Source organism: Vombatus ursinus, unplaced genomic scaffold (assembly GCF_900497805.2).
Source record: "Vombatus ursinus unplaced genomic scaffold, bare-nosed wombat genome assembly UNPS02014806.1, whole genome shotgun sequence".
In the NCBI taxonomy this organism is placed as follows: domain Eukaryota; kingdom Metazoa; phylum Chordata; class Mammalia; order Diprotodontia; family Vombatidae; genus Vombatus; species Vombatus ursinus.
The window spans coordinates 1,090,437-1,108,557 of NW_020954584.1; the positions used below are offsets into that span (position 1 = coordinate 1,090,437).

Sequence of the window (18,121 nt, forward strand, 5' to 3'; positions counted from 1 at the left end):
TCCAAGTCTTTGCCACCATAAAAAGAGTTTATATTATATGTATCAACTCTTTTTATGGTGGCAAAGAATATATATATATATATATATGTATATGTATATATATATATATATGTATATGTATATATATATATATGTATATGTATATATATATAGAGAGAGAGAGAGAGAGAGAGAGAGAACATATGGGTACTTTTCCCTTTTCTTTAATCTTTTTGGGATATCAACCTAGTTTTAGTATTGCTGGGTCAAAGAATGTACAATTTTATAACCCTCTGGGCATAATTCCAAATTGTTATCCAAAGTGGTTGAACTATTTACAATCCCACCAATAATGCTTTAGTATCCCTGCTTCTCTATTTTCCTTCCTGCACTTCTCATTTTCTTTTTCTGACATGTTAGCCAATCTGATAGGTGTGATATGGTACCTCAGAGTTACTTTAAATTGCATTTTTCTGGTTAATAATGATTTAGATCATTTTTACATTTATGATAGCTTTAATTTGGTGTTCTGAGAACTGCCTCTTCATGTCCTTTGACCATTTATCAATTAGAGAATAGCTCTTATTTTTTTTTGTTATAAATGATTCAATTCCCTATATATTTGAGAAATTAGACCTTTTACAGAGGAACTAGTTACAAATATTTTCCAGTTACCTGTTTTTCTTCAAAATTTGTATGCATTGGTTTTGTTAGTGCAAAAATATTTTTTTAATTTAATATAATCAAAATTATCTGTTTTATTTCCTGTGATTCTCTATATCTATCGAATAGTCATAAACTCTTCCCTCATCCATAGATCTGACAGCTAATTTTTCAAGCTCCCCCCCCCAGTTTAATTAAGATACTACCTTTTATGTCAAGCTCATGTTCCCCATTCTTACCTTATTTTGGTATTTGATGTGAGATGTTAATCTATACTTTGTTTCTGCCAAACTGATTTCCAGTTTTCCCAGCAGTTTTTGTCAAATGGTGAATTCTTGTCCCCAAAACATGAATCGTTGGATTTATCAAATACCAGATTACTGTGGTAATTTACTATTATCTATTGTGTACTTAATTTATTCCACTGATCCACCACTCTATTTCTTAGATATTACCAGATTGTTTTCATAATTGTCACTTTATAACATAGTTTGAAATCTGGTTACACTAGGCTGCCTTCCTTCACATTGTTCCCTTTGACTTTTTACACACACACACACACACACACACACAGAGTTAATTATTTGTGAATCTTCCTTTTCTTCAGTTGCTCATTCCTGTTTGACTCTAAGTGATTTCATGGACTATACCACTCCATGCCCTTCTATCCTCCACTATCTCTCAAAGCCTGTCCAATTTCATATTCATTGTTTCCATGACAGTATCTATAAATCTCATCCTCTGCTGTCTCCTTTTCCTTTTGCCTTCAAACTTTCCCAACATCAAAGTCTTTCCCAATGAGTCCTGTCTTCTCCTTCTGTGACCAAAGTATTTAGGTTTCATTTCAGTATTTGTCCTTCCAATGAGCAGTTTGAATTAATTTCTTTTAATTACTGACTGATTTAATATACTTGCTGTCCAAAGGAATCTCAAAAGTCTTCTCTAGCACCATAATTTGAAAGTGTTGATTCTGTGGTATTCAGTTTTTCTTATAGTCCAACTCTCACAACCATGCATTGCTACTGGAAAAAACATAGCTTTGGTTATATAGACCTTTGCTGGAAAGGTAATATCTCTGCTTTTTAGTATGCTGTCCAGATTTGCCATAGTTTTTCTTCTAAAGAACAATAGTCTTTTTTTTTTTAATTTCCTGGCTACAGTTAGAAAAAATAATGAAAAAGTTCATCTGGAAGAATAAAAGGGAAATATATGGGTGGGTGTGTGTATGTGTATAAAGAGTCAATGGGGAAAATATGCATTTCTCTGTATTCTCTTCCTCTTTTATTCTCATTCTCTCTGTCTGTCTGTCTGTCTCTCTCTCTCTGCTTTCCACCAAAAATCACTTTGTAAGCTTGACAAATATGCTTGAACTTTTCTCCTTCATTTGGATTCTTATCTGGGTGATATTTTAAAGTTAGTTTTCTCTCTGCCTTTTTTAGTTCTTCCTAGGAGGCATTGGGTTTTACCCCCAAAACATCATAATAAGTAGTTTCCTTCACCATTTTTTTATAGCAATGCTAGTGGTATGCCCAGTGTCAAAATGCCCACTTCTGGGGTGGGGGATTAGAGGGGACTACGTAAGAGTCAGTTGGGACATTAGGGGATCCAGTGGAAGAAAGAGAAATTGGAGGAGGGAGGAGACCATGAGTTCTTGTTCGCAGAGCTCCAGCAGCCCAGCCCACAGCTGCTACTCATCACTCTTACTGAGTTTTCTGCAAAGTTCTACCCATCCATTTTTTTTGAACATCCGAACAAAAAGGACTTACTTCTGTGTCTTCTACCTATGTAGAGTCCTTCTAACTGCCCTAATGATAATATAGTTATTAGGAGTTACATGTGTCATCATCTCATTTAAGTATATAATATCAACAGGCAACCCTAACTTCACAAAACTTACATGAAAACTAGGTTTATTACAAGAGAAATGAACATGCACATGGAACTCCAAATTTGTCAAAGAGTTCACAATCCAAACAGAAGCTTGCATATTTATGAAACGGAGACACAGAAAGGAAGAGAAAGAGAAATTTCTACCTCAATGGGAGTGTCAGGGGAGGAGAAATCATGAATAATTTAGATGGCAAAAGCAACATTCTTTTACCTTGGGAACTCTTAGACTATGAAGATATGATGGTCTATTCATCTATAGCTGCACAAGCACTTTCCCAGTCTAGTGCAATGGACTGAAATCTGTCTTGACTCCCAAGGACAAACAAGGAGTCCAGCTTGGTGGGCAAACAAGTGTCTCTTGCATACTCTAGGCCCAGTGTATCTGGAAATATGACAATTCAAAGGGACAAGCACAGTGTACCCCTTAATAGTAAACAGCTTAATCTTTTTGAATCCTTTATGATTCCTCTTTCACAGTTTACACACACATGAACACACACACACACACACATATGACTCAAGAGAAGTATATATATACTTCTCTTGAGTCTTATATTTGAAAGACACATTTTCTAATCATCTCTGGTCTTCTTGTTCATGTTGCCAATTCTACTTTTTAAGGTATTTTCATCAGTCAAGTTTTGTACCTCTTTTACGATTTGTCCAATTCTATTTTTGAGGTATTCGGTATTTTTTTTTTCTGCATCTCTACCACATTGAATCCCTGTAATCTCTTTCTGACAAATTGTCTGTCTCCCTAATCATCTCTGGGCTGAAACTTCCTGAAATTGCTGCTGCTGCTGTCACTGCCTCCAAGGTCCAGAGCCAGTGTTTCTGCTACATCAACTCTGAACTGGCCCCTACCCCAGAGTCACTGAACTCTCCTTCTGACTTCCTAAGTTGTTCTGGGCTCAATAAAAAAAAAGGACCATAATCTGACCTTTTGTTGACTCTGTCATTCCAGAATTTGAGTTGATTTGTTGCTTTAAAATTGCTCCTAGGGGAATGGTGGGAGAGCTTTGCTATAGTGCTTCCTCTATTCTGTCATCTTGGCTCTGCCTTGTTTATGGATATTTTCATAACTTTGAATAATTGCAAAATGGTTATATTAATCATAGTTTCACCCACAATATCTCAGTGTACCAATCATCTCAAAACCCCATCTACATTGATTATTGCCATTTGTGAGCATATTTCTCAATTTGTAGGGCATGAGATAACACAACAGATTTGTTTTTATTCATATTTTTTTTCTTCCTGTGAGTGGACACATTCTTCTAGTGGTTAATACTTTGGAATTCTTCTTTTAAAAACTTCATATGTTTTAAACACATTTATTGGAGAATGGCAATTACTCAATTGCTCATATGTATGTTTTTATATATATATAAATGTTTGTTTATATATATATATACACATATATATATATGTTTATATATCTTGTATGCCCAACTCTAATTGATATATTTGATAGATTATTTTCCCATTCAATCACTTCCCTTCTTATTCTAAGTGCATTAATTTTGTCTGTGCAGAAGCTTTTCAATTTCATGTCATTAAATTTGTATGTTTTATATTTTGTAATTGCCTCTATGCCTTGTCTAGTTAAAAATACATGTGTTACCCATAGCTTTGTGAGGTACATGAACATTCTTCTTTTGCATTTTTTTTAGTAGCATGATATTTAGTCTTAGGACCTGGTATCCATTTAGAATATATTGTAGAATGTGATGTATGGTGTTGGACTAAGCTCAATTTTTAAAAGACTTTTTTCCAGTTCCTCTAGACGTCTAAATTAGGAAGTTCTTTCCTAGTTTTTTTTTCTTTATTTAGTACTGAGTTATTTGTTTCTATTATTTCTAATTCTCTATCGTCTATTCCTGTTAATTTTTTTTAGTCAAATAATATCATTTTGATGACTGATGCTTTATAATATAGTTTGAGGTCCAGAAGTGTTATTTCCCCTTCATTCTTAACCTTTTCCTTAGTTCCCTTAATATTCTAGATCATTCATTATTCCAAACTAATTTTGTTATTTTATCAAATTTTACAAAATATCCCCCTGGGAGTTAAATTGATATAGCATTAAAAGTATAAATTAACTTTGGTAGTATTGTCATATATATTTTATTGGCATGGCCCAGCCATGAATACTAAATATTCCTCTAACTATTTAAGTTTTTTTTTGAGGAACACTTTGTAATTGAATCTATATTGTGTGTGTGTGTGTGTGTGTCTGTGTGTGTGTTTAATGAAAGATAAGTTTATAGAAGTATGTTATTGGGAGGATGAGATGGAAAACCTTCAAATGGCTACATTATATAAGAAATTCATGTAATGTATAATATGTCTTCCAAAATTTTCTGTCAAGCAGGCTTGAATGAAAATCAGCATATTCAAATGTGGAAAAATGCAAAGTGAATTGAAGAAGTGAATTTTGGTAGTGTAGTTATGAGTGGTAAAATGTTGATTATTGAAATTAGCGAGGGAGATTCTAATTCTTAGATTTAATTTATCTCAGTTTGATACTGTACCTCTTTCTTTCTCAAACCACATTTTTTTTCATCTAGGCTCACTTTTTTCTATCCTACATTCACAAGGCAACAAATGTAGAGATCTAAAAGACTTGAGGCAGGGCAGGCAAGTTCCAGCCTCAAAGCCACATGGGATCCTCCAGGTCCTCAAGTGTGGCTCTTTGATTGAATCCAAACTTCACAGTACAAATCCTCTTAATAAAAGGATTTATTCTATAAAGTTTGGACTCAGTCAAAAATCCATACCCAAGGACTTGTAAGGCCACATGTGGCCTCGAGGCCCCATGTTCTCCATCCCTGTCCTTTAGATTCTATAGTCCAAATCATTTATTTCATTGTTGACAAAACAAACATTCAGAAAATTCGTTCTTCCCCCAAGCCATACAAGAAATTAAAAAGAATGACCAGATTTCATATCCAGCATTCTCTCCACTACACTACAAAAGTTCCCCTCTTTTTATGACTTAATTATCTTTTGTTCACTTGGAAACAAAATAAAGTCCTCATATTAACATTTGTTTTTACTATTTGAAATAATGATAAAACCAAAGTAAATGTCATATTTTAAATTTTTCATGTTAAAATGAGTAACATTTTCAAAAACATAAAGTAAAATACATTGAATTGCAAGGTAAATGAAAATTCTATGGAAATATAGTTATCAAGTACTGTTAAAAGTCCATGGACCCAAGGTTAAGAACTCCCAAATGTTGTCTTTATTATTATTATATAACAATTTTAATTCTTCCAGTTTGAACCAAACATCCTTGAAAAAATAGAAATAAATAATATGTTTGAGCACATTATTTGTCACCTGAAGTCACTTGGGTGCTCCATAGCTTCTTCATGGCATTTTTTACTTCTGCATTCCTTAGGGTATAGATTAAAGGATTGAGAAAGGGAGTTATAATGGTATAGAAGACAGACACCAACTTATCAAGAGGGAATGTGGTTGGGGGACGAGTGTACATGAATATGCAGGGACCCAAGAATATTATGACAACAATGATGTGAGAGCTGCAGGTGGAGAGGGCTTTGAACTTCCCCTCTGCACTATGATTTCTCAGGGAGTGCAGTATAATTGTGTAAGATATCATCAGTAAAACAAAGCTTACTGAGCATATGACTCCACTATTGGAAACTACTAAGAGGTTTAGTACATATGTGTCCATGCATCCAAGCCTCAGCAATGGTTGTAAGTCACAGAAATAGTGGTCAATCACATTGGGACCACAGAAGGGTACACTCATGATGAGGATTATCTGGGCAGTAGAATGCAGAAATGACCCTACCCATGCCAATAGAATCAGGATCCTACACACTCTCTGGTTCATGATGACTGAGTAGTGTAGAGGTTTACAGATGGCCACAAAGCGGTCATAGGCCATTAAAATGAGAACCAATATCTCCATGCAACCAAAGAAATGCATGGCAAATAGCTGGGTCATGCACTCATCAAAGGAAATGGTATTCTTGTGAGAGAGGTTGTCCACAATCAGTTTGGGAGCTGTGGTAGTAGAGAAACAAGAATCTGCAATGGCTAGGTAGGTTAAGAAAAAGTACATAGGGGAACCAAGTGTGGGACTGGTCTTGATTGTCACAATGATTAATAGGTTCCCCAATACAGTGGCAGTGTAGAACACCAAGAAAATGGCAAATACAATTTTCTGCTTCTCTGGGTCCTGAGTCAGTCCAAGCAGAATGAATTCAGTCACATTGTTTCTCATCTCTAGGACTCAAGTGGGAAGGACACAGGTGAAAACTAATTAATATGACAAAGGAATAAAGAAGAATTAATAGAGCAGAATTTAAGAGATCTCCATCAAAGAAACACTGCTTGATTCTTGCTTGAGGTAAACTTCTGTTAGTCCTATTTTCAGTCTTAGATAGGAAAACTTTAAATACAAATTACCCCCATAATCTGCTCCAATTCATCTAACACATTTCTTGCTCATGAGATGTGTATGTGTGAGAGAGAAATTGTTGAACTATCCTCTGTGCAGACATATATATATATATAGATATAGATATATAGATATATACATAGATAGATATATGTACATATATCTATCTATCTATATATAATTATTTATTTATTTTATTTTGCCATTTTACACTCTCTCTGTCTCTCTCTGTCTCTCTCTCTCTTTCTCCCCCTGTCTCTCTCTCTCTCTCTCTCTCTCTCTCTCTCTCTCTCTCTGTCTTTGTGTGTGTGTGTTTGTGTTATTCAAAAACTCAGACTCTAACCATGCCTAGCTTTCCAGGGTTAACATCTTAGGGAGTAATTACTGTAATCTCCCACCATGCACACTAATATGCTGGAAATAATAAGGACCTAGATTGTTCTGATTTGGTAATTCCTTTCCTAGAATCTCAAATTTTGAACAGAACTCATAAGATGTCTTTGTCTACTCTTAACTAAAAAGGAACATGTTTTAGACCTTCCCTGATAAATAATCTTCCAGCCTCCAATTGAATACAACCAATAAAGAACAAAACGTCTTTGCATTTCTATTATACTTTAGAGCAGTTCAAAGTGTTTAAAAGATTATTCCCTGTTTTGAGGTTTATATTTATTTCTCAGTAATATACAAAAATTGTCACTAGTGTTATCCCATGAGATCAAATATTAAAATTTCTGATATTTCTGTCTTTTTTTCCTCTCATGTGACTAATAGCCCTACTAATAATTGATAATGACTCATATTCCATATAAGCTTTCTATTTTCTATAACATGATTTTCAAAAGCTTACCTTCCTGGTTGCTCCTCTCTGAATATGCTAGAGATCATAAACGTCCTTCTCTAAATGTTACCCAAACTTAGCACAGATCAATATGTTAGTCAACAAGGGAAGAATTTATTGGAATCATCACCTTTCTAATTCTGAACACTAGGACTCAAACACAGCCCAAGGTCCCATTAAAATGTTAGGTGCCAGCAGAAGTCACAAAAAGACAGAGTGAAACCAATTTCCAGCCCAAGATAACCTAGATGGTTGATCAGGAATGTGTATCACGCTGGGCAGGGAGAGGAGCGCAGTTCGGTGCGGGCTCACAGGCCGCAGCGAAACTGGAGGAAGCTTCAGAGGACTAAGTTGTCAGCAGCTGTGGCAGATGCCAGACTTCTCAACCCAGGAATGCCAAAGACAACTTGGAAGGTCACTGGGAAAATTCTGTGACTGTGGTGAGAAAGGAGCTAGGCCTCAGCAGCAAGTCTTGGAATATAATAATCCGGAGAGTAAAGGAGATAGGATTACAACCAAGAATCACCTACCCAGCAAAACTTAGTATAATCCTTCAGGGGAAAAAATTGGTCATTCAGTGAAATAGAGGACTTTCAAGCATTCTTGTTGAAAAGACCAGAGCTGAATAGAAAATTTGATTTTCAAATACAAGACTCAAGTGGAACATGAAGAGATAAATAAGAAAGAGAAAATCATAAGAGACTTATTAAGGTTGAACTGTTTACATTCCTGCATGGAAAGATGATATCTGTAACTCATGAGACCTTTGTCAGTATTAGGGTAGTTGGAGGGGAAAAAATTAGATGTGTGTATATATAGATATAGATAGACAGATAAATAGAGAGCACAGGTTGAGTTGAAGATGAAGGGATCATATCTGGAGAATAAAATGAAGGGGTGAGAGAGGATTATACTAGGAGAAGGAGAAAGGGAGAGGTAGAAAGGGGTAAATTATCTCACAAAAAAACAAAAAAAAGTTTCTTACACTGGAGGGGAAATGGGAGAAGGTGAGAGGGAATGAGTGAATTTTATTCTCATAGGATTTGATTTAAGGAGGGAAAACATACACACTCAATTGGGTATGGAAAGCTGTCTTACCCTACAGGAAAGTAGGGGGGAAGGGGCCAAGAGAGTAGGGGGATGATAGAGAGGAGGGCAGATAGAAAGGGGGTAATCAGAAGCAAATACTTCTGAGGAGGGACAGGATCAAAAGAAAGAATAGAATAAATGGGAGGGGGCAGGATAGGATTAAGGGAAATAGAGTTAGTTTTTCACAGCCTGTCTACCATGGAATTGTTTTGCATAACTGCACATATATAACCTACATTTAGTTGCTTGCATTATCAATGAGGGTGGGTGGGGAGGGAGGAAGGGAGAAAATTTGGAACCCAAAGTTTTAAAAACACATGTTTAAAAAAATGTTTTCACATGCAACTGGGAAATAAGAAATATGGGAAATGGGGTACAGAAATCTATCCTGACCTACAGAAAAATTGAGGGGAATGGGGATAAAAGAAGGTGGGGAGAGATAGAAGGGAACGCAGACTAGAGGAAGGGGTATTCAGAATGCATGCTATCTTGGGGTGGGGAGTGGGGCGAGATGGGGTGAAAATTTGGAACTCAAAATCTTGTGGAAATAAATGTTGAAAACAAAAAAAAATTAAAAAAAGAAAAGAATAAAAGAAAAGAAAAAATTAAAAAAAAATGTTTAGTGCCATGTCAGATTGTTGACTTCTGTAAAGCACATAGTTTAATATATCATGGATTAAGTTCTTGTCGAGACATTAAAGGTTATCAAGGCCAATAACCTTATTTTGCAGAGAAGGAAATTGATATCCAGGGAGGCAAATTCACTTGTCCAAAATCATCCAGATTAGATTTGGCCGCTAGATCAGTTTCACATTTTTTTATTGTCTGGCTATGACTCCTTTATCTTCTATTGGTGCTGACAAATGGTTCAAACAAAATATAAGATTTTGTATTCATCCCCATTAAATGATGTGTTATCAAGACCAATGATGATACCCTGTCAAAGTTGATTGGTATACTGACAGTCATCCAATATGTTAGTTATCTCATCCATTTACAAATATGATAAGTCTAACATCTATGGCTTTATCCAAGTCACTCATAAAAAAATGTTGAATATGGAAAAATTATAACATTTCACTAATGATTCAACATTGTTATATGACCCTTAAAATTGTGTGGAGTAGCCTTTCCAGGTTAGATAATTGCCATTTTATTGTTGAGGCAGGGAAAGTTAAAAGAGGTTACATGACTCATTGAAGGTTACAAATATAATAGATATCAGAGGAATGAATGCATGAATGCTATTTCCTCCTCACTCTATGACAACTACTTAATCCACCCCACTGAAATGCCTCTAGGGACTAGGACAGATTCTACTTACTGCAATGTACTCATTAATTATTTTTACTTTCATCCAACATCCCACATTTTTCCCTTTTTCATTTTAAAACAACAAGAGAATACTAGTGTTTCTCTTCCATTATTCTTGCTTATCTTTGAAAATCTCATTTTTATTTCCCCAAAGGACAATATCAAATGTATGTTTAATATTTCATTCAATAATCCTTGGAATGAAAAGTTCTTAAAGAACACTGGCAATATCAATATGATTTTGAAAGGAAAGGGGAAAGATAAGGACAGGAAAGGGAAGGATAGGGGAGGGTGGGAGAGCAGAAGAGAAGAGAGGAGAGGAGATAAAGGGAGAATATAGACACAAACACACATCTATAGACACATACATATAAATGAGACATACCTACATACATAAATATAATGATGTCTCTAGTGTCTACTTTATAGCATTGTTATGAGATTGAAATTAAATAATGCATTTAAATCACTTTGAAAATCATGTTAATATGAATTTAAACTCTTTCCAGTCCAAACATTTCTGGACGCAGGGGTAACAGCAATTGACAAGTAAGTTTACCAAATTGGGAACAGAAATAAGTGTGAGGAGAAGATTTTGGTCTAGAAAATTTTCCTCTTTACTTTATTACAAGATGGCAAAACTTGAGTTTGAGTCAGATGATCATAAATTAAGAATCAGACAATAACTTAGAGTTCACCTAATCCAAACCAATCATTTTATGAATGAAAAAAAAAATAGTACAAGAAAAGAAGACTTACAGTCCCAAGTTTACTCAAGTAGCTAAGCTGGGGTTCCAACTCACATTGCCTAACACCAAGGTCAGCACTTCATCAGCACCGGAAATTCCAGCATGCCAACTGCCCTTTAAATGATTCAGTTTCTTGTCCTATAAATTAAAGAGAAAAAAGAAAATAAACATCCGTTAGCCACCAGAAATTTAAATTATTGTCTCATTTGATCCCCACAACAACCCTAGAATGCAGTGGTATTATTATCCCCATTTTGCAGTTGTGCAAACTAAGGCAGATAGAGGATAAGTGATTTTCACAGGGACTCACAGTAATTAAGTACCACAGACTTCATTGGAGCTTGAGTCTTCTTGACTTTAGGCTTATAGCTCTCTCTACTGTGTCACCCAGCTAGGTACTAATCAAATAATCACATTTGCCTTTTAAATAGCACTTTAAGGAATGGCCAATTTTTTAGTTACAAAATTTTATAAAGAATCAACAAGAAGATATAATTTCCAGGATTTAAGTGCTACAAGTGTTATACTTAGTTTACAAACAAGGAAATTGAAGAACATGGTAGATATTTGATTTGTACAGTATCACAAATTAGTACATGGTATGAGATTGGAACTCAAGATTTCTAAGACATAAAAGAAGTTCAGCCTGGGAGCCACTACATTGCATTTGCTTACTAATAGGATACTATGAGGATGAAAACATTTTAGTCAATACTTTATAACCATAAATCAGTATGATATATAGGAACCAATATTACTGATCTGAAAATAGTAGGGAATGTGAAAAGGAGTGAATGCATGATAAAAGTAAATTTATTTAAATTTATGGTTGATGAGCCAGAGAGGTATTTTTGAGACCTTCTACATGTTCAGCAAACTAAATAGTAAAAAATATTAACTAACATTTACATAGTGCTTTAAGGTTTTCAAAGTATTTTTTCATTTATTTCATTTCATGTCCTGAAAGATAGGTAATATTATTATCACTATTTTACAGATAAAGAAAGTGATGTTAGTAGAAGTTAAGTGAGTTTCTCAGGGTCACATATCTGATTAGTGTCTGAGGCTGGATTTGAATTCAGGTCTTCTAGATTCCCTGTCCAGCCCTCTGACTACTTCAACAACTAATTACCCAACTATAAACACATCTAAACCACTATGTTTGCACAAAGTGCAAGTCCTGGAGGAAACTCTTCCCTTTTCATGTTTCTTTTCCTTCTCTTCCTTTCCATTTCCTTCCCTTCCCTCCTGTTCTTTCTTTCTTTTCTTTTATTTTTTGATTTGAGGGGTTTCTCTCTCGACACATCCCCTAACTACATTCTATTAAATGAAGAACATTTTTTTCAAGAAATTATGGATAAATACATCCACATTAACAATAAATGACTAGTAACAGGTACAATCTGATTCCCTCTCAGCTCTTAAAAGAATAAAAATGCATGATGCAATCAGTTATGGATTGTTAAACTCTCAGATTGCTGCCCCAATGATGTACCTGGTAATGTGGGAAAACAGGGAAGGATATTGGAAGACCTTCCTGGACAAACTGAAATTAGACCATTTCAGCAAAATCCTACACATTATATCAGCCCTGCTTTCTATATTTTCTATATTCTCTCTGTCTCAATCTCTGTCTCTCTGTCTCTCTGTCTCTCTGTCCCTCTCTCTCTCTTTCTCTTTCTCCACCCCACCCCCAATCATTTCATATAAAGAAAGGCTATCTGAGTAGGAGGTGACTAGGGATGATTTTGAACATGAAGATAATGATTTTTTTAATTCAATAAACAATATTTTAAGAAGAAAATAAAATGCAGAAATAAATCATTGCATTTGAGGGATCTATGAAGGACACTGTAATGGCTACCACTTATCTGAGATAAGCATCTCATCAGAGGACCTCAAGTATATCCTTGCATTAAACTGTTAGAGCACTAAGTGTATTCTACCTATCACACTCTGACTTTCACACTCTACAGCCTGATATTCTCTGCTATCAGAAGATCATCAAGTCAGTACAATTGATTTTTGGTACCTATATTGGCACCTACAGACTTGTCAGTCAGACTCAGACTATGTTCTATTCAATCAAAATTCTGTCCCACACAAAGGCACCAACCTATAGGTTGTAGCATATCACAATAATTATTTAAAATACCATTAAAATTAAGGTTACTACAAATTGACTTTTGTAGACCTTTAGTCCTTGATTCATTCCCACCTTCCTTCTCTATTTCTAAAGATAATTAGCCCTGATGGGAAAACACAGTGCTTTAAATCAATCATTTTTTTTTCAGCAATGATTTATTGAGTATTTACAAATGAAAGTTAAATAAAATTGGGGAAGAGTCCTAGACTAGTCAACATCTTTTGTGTGACCGTAAGCACACATGTGTAAATGACCTTATGAATGATATAACCCCTCAGAAACTACTTTCTTATCCATGAAATGAGAGATTCAGACTAGAGTACCTCTAATTTTTCTACCTATGAAATGCTATGACTCTTCTACAACTGATGCATACAAAGTATTACTAACTTTAGCATTGACTTTATGTGCTTAGGTTCTAGTTGAGGAAATAAAACATGTGTGAAGGCCCCAGCATAAATGAGAGAAAAATAATTCAAGAGATTTACTACTTATTATCTGAGTAATAAATAATCTTTGATTACTAGACTTCAGTATTAAGTTATTTGATGCTATCTTTTTCTAAAATGAATAATCTATTTTTATCTATTTGAGATGATCTTAATGCAATATATCTTAATATAATTCCACATAAAATACATATACAAGTAAATAAAAGTCCAATTGAAAACCTTGAAGTACTTGGGAAATGCTGATTAGACAATAACTGGCAATGATGATAATCACAATTGGACCACCAAGTCAAATAATCCTTATCTTTCCCTCAGACCTTGTTTATCTCACATTAGGTTTTGTTCCGTCTTTCCTTTTTCCATTTCTTTCCTTTTTCCCTTTTCTGGTAAAATCACAAAACTAGGAGTATTTTTATTATCTTGTGTATATGTTTATATTTACTTAATAAAAATGTATTATTTTTAGTATTAGTTTTGCAAGACAATCAGGGTTAAGTGACTTGCTCAGGCTCACGCAGGTAGTGAGTATGATGTGTCTGAGGCTGGATTTGAACTCAGGTGCTCCTGACTCCAGGACCAGTGGTCTATCCACTGTGCTATCTAGCTGCCCCTTCATGTTGTTTATAAATGGCAATGATTTCGGAATATTTCCTTACACTTTCAGGAAAACAAAATAAATCAATACAGTTTATTTGTTTCCCTGTGGCCTTTGATTTTCTTTTCCTTCTGGCTCTGTGGTCTTAGGAAAAATAAAAGATTTTAATCTCTGATCAACCATTAGCCACATTATTATCTTCTTTTGAGAATTGACAATGTATTATGTTTTCATTAAAAAAAAAAAGTAAAAACACTGAAACTTGATAGTCTGGTTTTGTCTCTGTAGTCTGTTTCAGTAATTCTCTCTCAAAGATCAAGCCTTAAACCCAATTCACTCTAGAACTCATTGACAATAAAAGGTCCCCTACCCACGCATCACTTAATGGTTACTTTTTGGACCCTCCAGGCTCAGAGTGAATGTAAATTGTAACTCTTTCTCTTTTGGTCAGCAGCCCTCCAGGTCTTTCAATCCCAGAATGATCTTTTTTGGGTTTGTTTGATTATTTTTGTTTTTGTTTAAATGGCAATTCCTTGACTCTCTTCTTAAAGAGGCCTATTCACTGAATGAGTATTGCCTCACCCAAAGTGAGAACCTGAAAAGACTTTAGCTTAAAAGGGCCTGGGTCTCCCACTGCATCCTGAGCTATCTCCAGTCATCCTGATGAATATCTGGCCACTGGACCCAGATGGCTCTAGAGGAGAAAGTGAGCCTGGTGACCTTGTACAGCCCTCCATCACTCAAAACAAAGTCAATTGCAAGTTATGTCATGATCTCCCTGACATCATGATCATCTTCTAGAATGAAGGACAAACACAATGACAACATCAACAGCAGCAGCAACTTTGAGGATGGTAGTGATCTATCTATCTGTTTAATTGCCATGTTTTGTAGTTAAAAGGACAGTGGAACAGAGAGGAACTATGGGGATTCCTAGTTCCATGGCTAACTCCTTGCCTAACACACATAGGTTTGTTTTTCCTTGAAGAATTTTTAACAAAATTTTTAATTTTTTAATCTTAGTATAAAATGGCAATAATTAGATGTAACCTACTTACCTTGTAAGACTCGTGAGTAGCCAGTGACTTGTGTGAAAGTAGAGAATGTTACCATATCTGCATATGGAGTAGAAATTAAATGAATACAGGAAGAAATAATTATTACATCTAGTCAAACAACTCAGAAATATGGAAGAAGTTTCCAGTAACTGCTTGGGCCTTTTCCTGTCCATGATCAAATAGACACAATGCTCCTTGTTTTCATTTGGTGCCGAACTATCCTAAACCCCTTAGGCTGGTATTAAAAGTCCCTGCAGACCATGAATTCAGCCTATCCTTGCAAATGATGCCCAATACCTTGTCTTCAAATCATCATCCTATCCAGAGTGTTTGGAGAATGGTAAGCTAACCATAGAGAGAGTGATGGGGGCTGGGATATAGAGGAGATTATGGTGCTTGCTTTGTGCGTAGAGTGTTTGGCTTGGAGTCAGGAAGACATAAGTTCAAAGTCCACCTCTGACAATTTTTAGTTGTGTGACTGTGATAAAGTCACTCAGTCTTCCTTGCCTTAACAGTATAATGGAGGTAATAATAGCAACTACCTCCCAGAGTTGTTTTGAAGATTAAGAAAGGTAACATGCAAATTACTCTACAATATTTAAATCTATAAATGCTATGTATTATTATTATAATTATTATTATTATAAAAGAATAGTCATGAGAATGTGGAACTTGGATATCGATAGAGGACCAGAGTAAATGAACTGAGGGAGAATTGGAGTGGGTTAGGGAATACAGAGTGAATCAGAATTAGAATGAAAAGAGAAATAGATCATAGGACAATATTCATTGCTTCATCATCTCCCCCTGTGGGTTTGTTTTTTGCTTTGTCTCCACAAAGGACAATATGAGTGTTGATAGAATTACCCTATCAGGAATTTACAAATGAACACTAGGTCATCTTATCCAAATGCCTCATTTTACCTAAGAGGAAAGTTAGGCATAGAAAAGCTAAGTGGATCTCCCAAGGCCATACAGGTGTCAGAGGTTAAGAGGTTGGACTGATCCTGTGGCCTATGACTCCAAATCCATTATTCCTTGAACATACTACACTTTGACTACCAGATAGTCTTTACCTCATATTTATATCCCATGTATTGTTCCCACTTCCTTAAGGACTAAAACAAAGGCCAAAGTAAGAATAAAAGCTCCAAAGTTTATAGAAATCATTGGGTATCACTCACCTTTCTTCATCTTTCTTAACTGGAACCTGAAGACCTCTTCATGTTTTTATAACTGAGAGTTCTGAAGGTTTGGGGAGGCTTCTGCAAATGCAACATTTACAACCTGTGTTTGATTTTACTTGTTCCTTCTGGAAGATCCAGCATGCCATGAAGAGCAGAGGAGACAGCGAGCCTAGAAACAGGTATTCAGAACTTGAGGTGGAAAATGTATCACAAAGGTCATACACCTTAAATTGAACTTGCTACTTATTACCTTAAGAATGTCATTTGTCTTCAGATACAATCGATTCCATAAACATTTAAGTTCCCCTCATGTTGTAGCAACATGCCTACTGTCACATCTGAATGAGCTTGTTGTAACATGAGCTCAAAGTACACTGTGGTTTAATGGTTAGAGATCTGCCTGTGGATTCAGTTTTGCTACCTGCTAGCATGATCCTAGAAAGCCAAGTCACTTTGTGCCTTAGGTCCAGATGAAATTCTTTAAGATTATAAATTACAAACAAGTTTGTGGTCTGTACTGCAGCACACAATCTCCTCAAAAATATTCACTATTCCAATAAAAGAAAATAGAAACAAAAGTTTAAACAAAATCCATGACTATTATTTTAATAAGTGGGAAATTGATGATATTCCTTGGATTACCATCGCATTATGCCTCTTTCCTAAAGTGCCAAAGGGGATACTAGATGAGGTACTTAGCCTTTGACATAAGAAATGAGATGTTCTTAAAATTTCATAAAGAAAAGAACATTTTTCCTTTTACTGTTACAATAAAGGTCAGAACTCACCACTCTCTGACCTATACTCTGATCCACAATAAGCACTTAAAATTCAAAGCCTTTCTTAAACACACACATACTTATAGAAATTACATTAAAATTAAGACACTGAGAGAAATGACTCAGTCATGAAGGGAATAAGAGGCCATCCTCTATGGGATGGTTGGTGCCTTTAGCTCCTCTGACTTTGGTCAGTAAAGGAACAAATTTCCCTAGCCAATTAGCCCCAGTTTGCCCATATGACAGGCTTTGGCTGAATTAGCAGCTAAGTGAATTGTGTAGTCAATGTGCTTTTTCTGCCCTCTTCATTTATGACATCATTAACTTCATTTATGACATCATTTCTGAGATAAATGTCTCATTTACTAATGTCCTGAAAGGTCTCTTTTGAATAACCCAAGATGTTTAGAGGTACATGTCACAGGACTTTATGCAATTTAATCAATGTTTAAAAACATTTATTAGAGGCAGCTAGGTGGGGCAGTGAATAGAGCACAGGAGTCAATAGGTCCTGGAGTCAAGAGGAGCTGAGTTCAATTTTGGCCTCAGACACATGATCCTCACTAGCTGTGTGACCCTGGGCAATTCACAGGGATTGCTTTGCCAAAAAAAAAAAAAATTAAAAACAGTGTTCCAGGCAATGTATTACACCATGGGAAACAAAACAAACAAAAAAGAAAGCAGCCCCTCCCTTTTTTACCAGAGGTATAAAGCATATATAGAGATAAGTAAATGTAATATACATATATATGTATATATATATATACATACATATATATGTATATATATATACATATATACGCAGATAGAAAGATTGAGATAGAAAGAGAGAGATATAAATATAGATAGATATAATGAATATATAGGAAATAAGGAAGGAGGGGAATACTAATAACTAGAGAGAAGTGATCAGGGACTTCTTATGAATAGAGTATCACATG

General features: G+C 35.2%; 1 protein-coding gene across 1 annotated transcript; it reads right to left on the reverse strand.

Moving 5' to 3' along the window:
- Nucleotides 1-5,869: 5,869 nt before the first annotated feature.
- Nucleotides 5,870-6,793, reverse strand: LOC114051863 (olfactory receptor 4C11-like). The gene has a single exon (XM_027874254.1). The coding sequence runs from the start codon at nt 6,791-6,793 to the stop codon at nt 5,870-5,872; it is 924 nt and encodes a 307-aa protein (XP_027730055.1).
- Nucleotides 6,794-18,121: the final 11,328 nt, after the last annotated feature.

What these genes read in the sequence shown, in the direction of transcription:
- LOC114051863 (XM_027874254.1), bottom strand. Translation starts at nt 6,793, where the DNA reads ATGAGAAACAATGTGACTGAATTCATTCTGCTTGGACTGACTCAGGAC.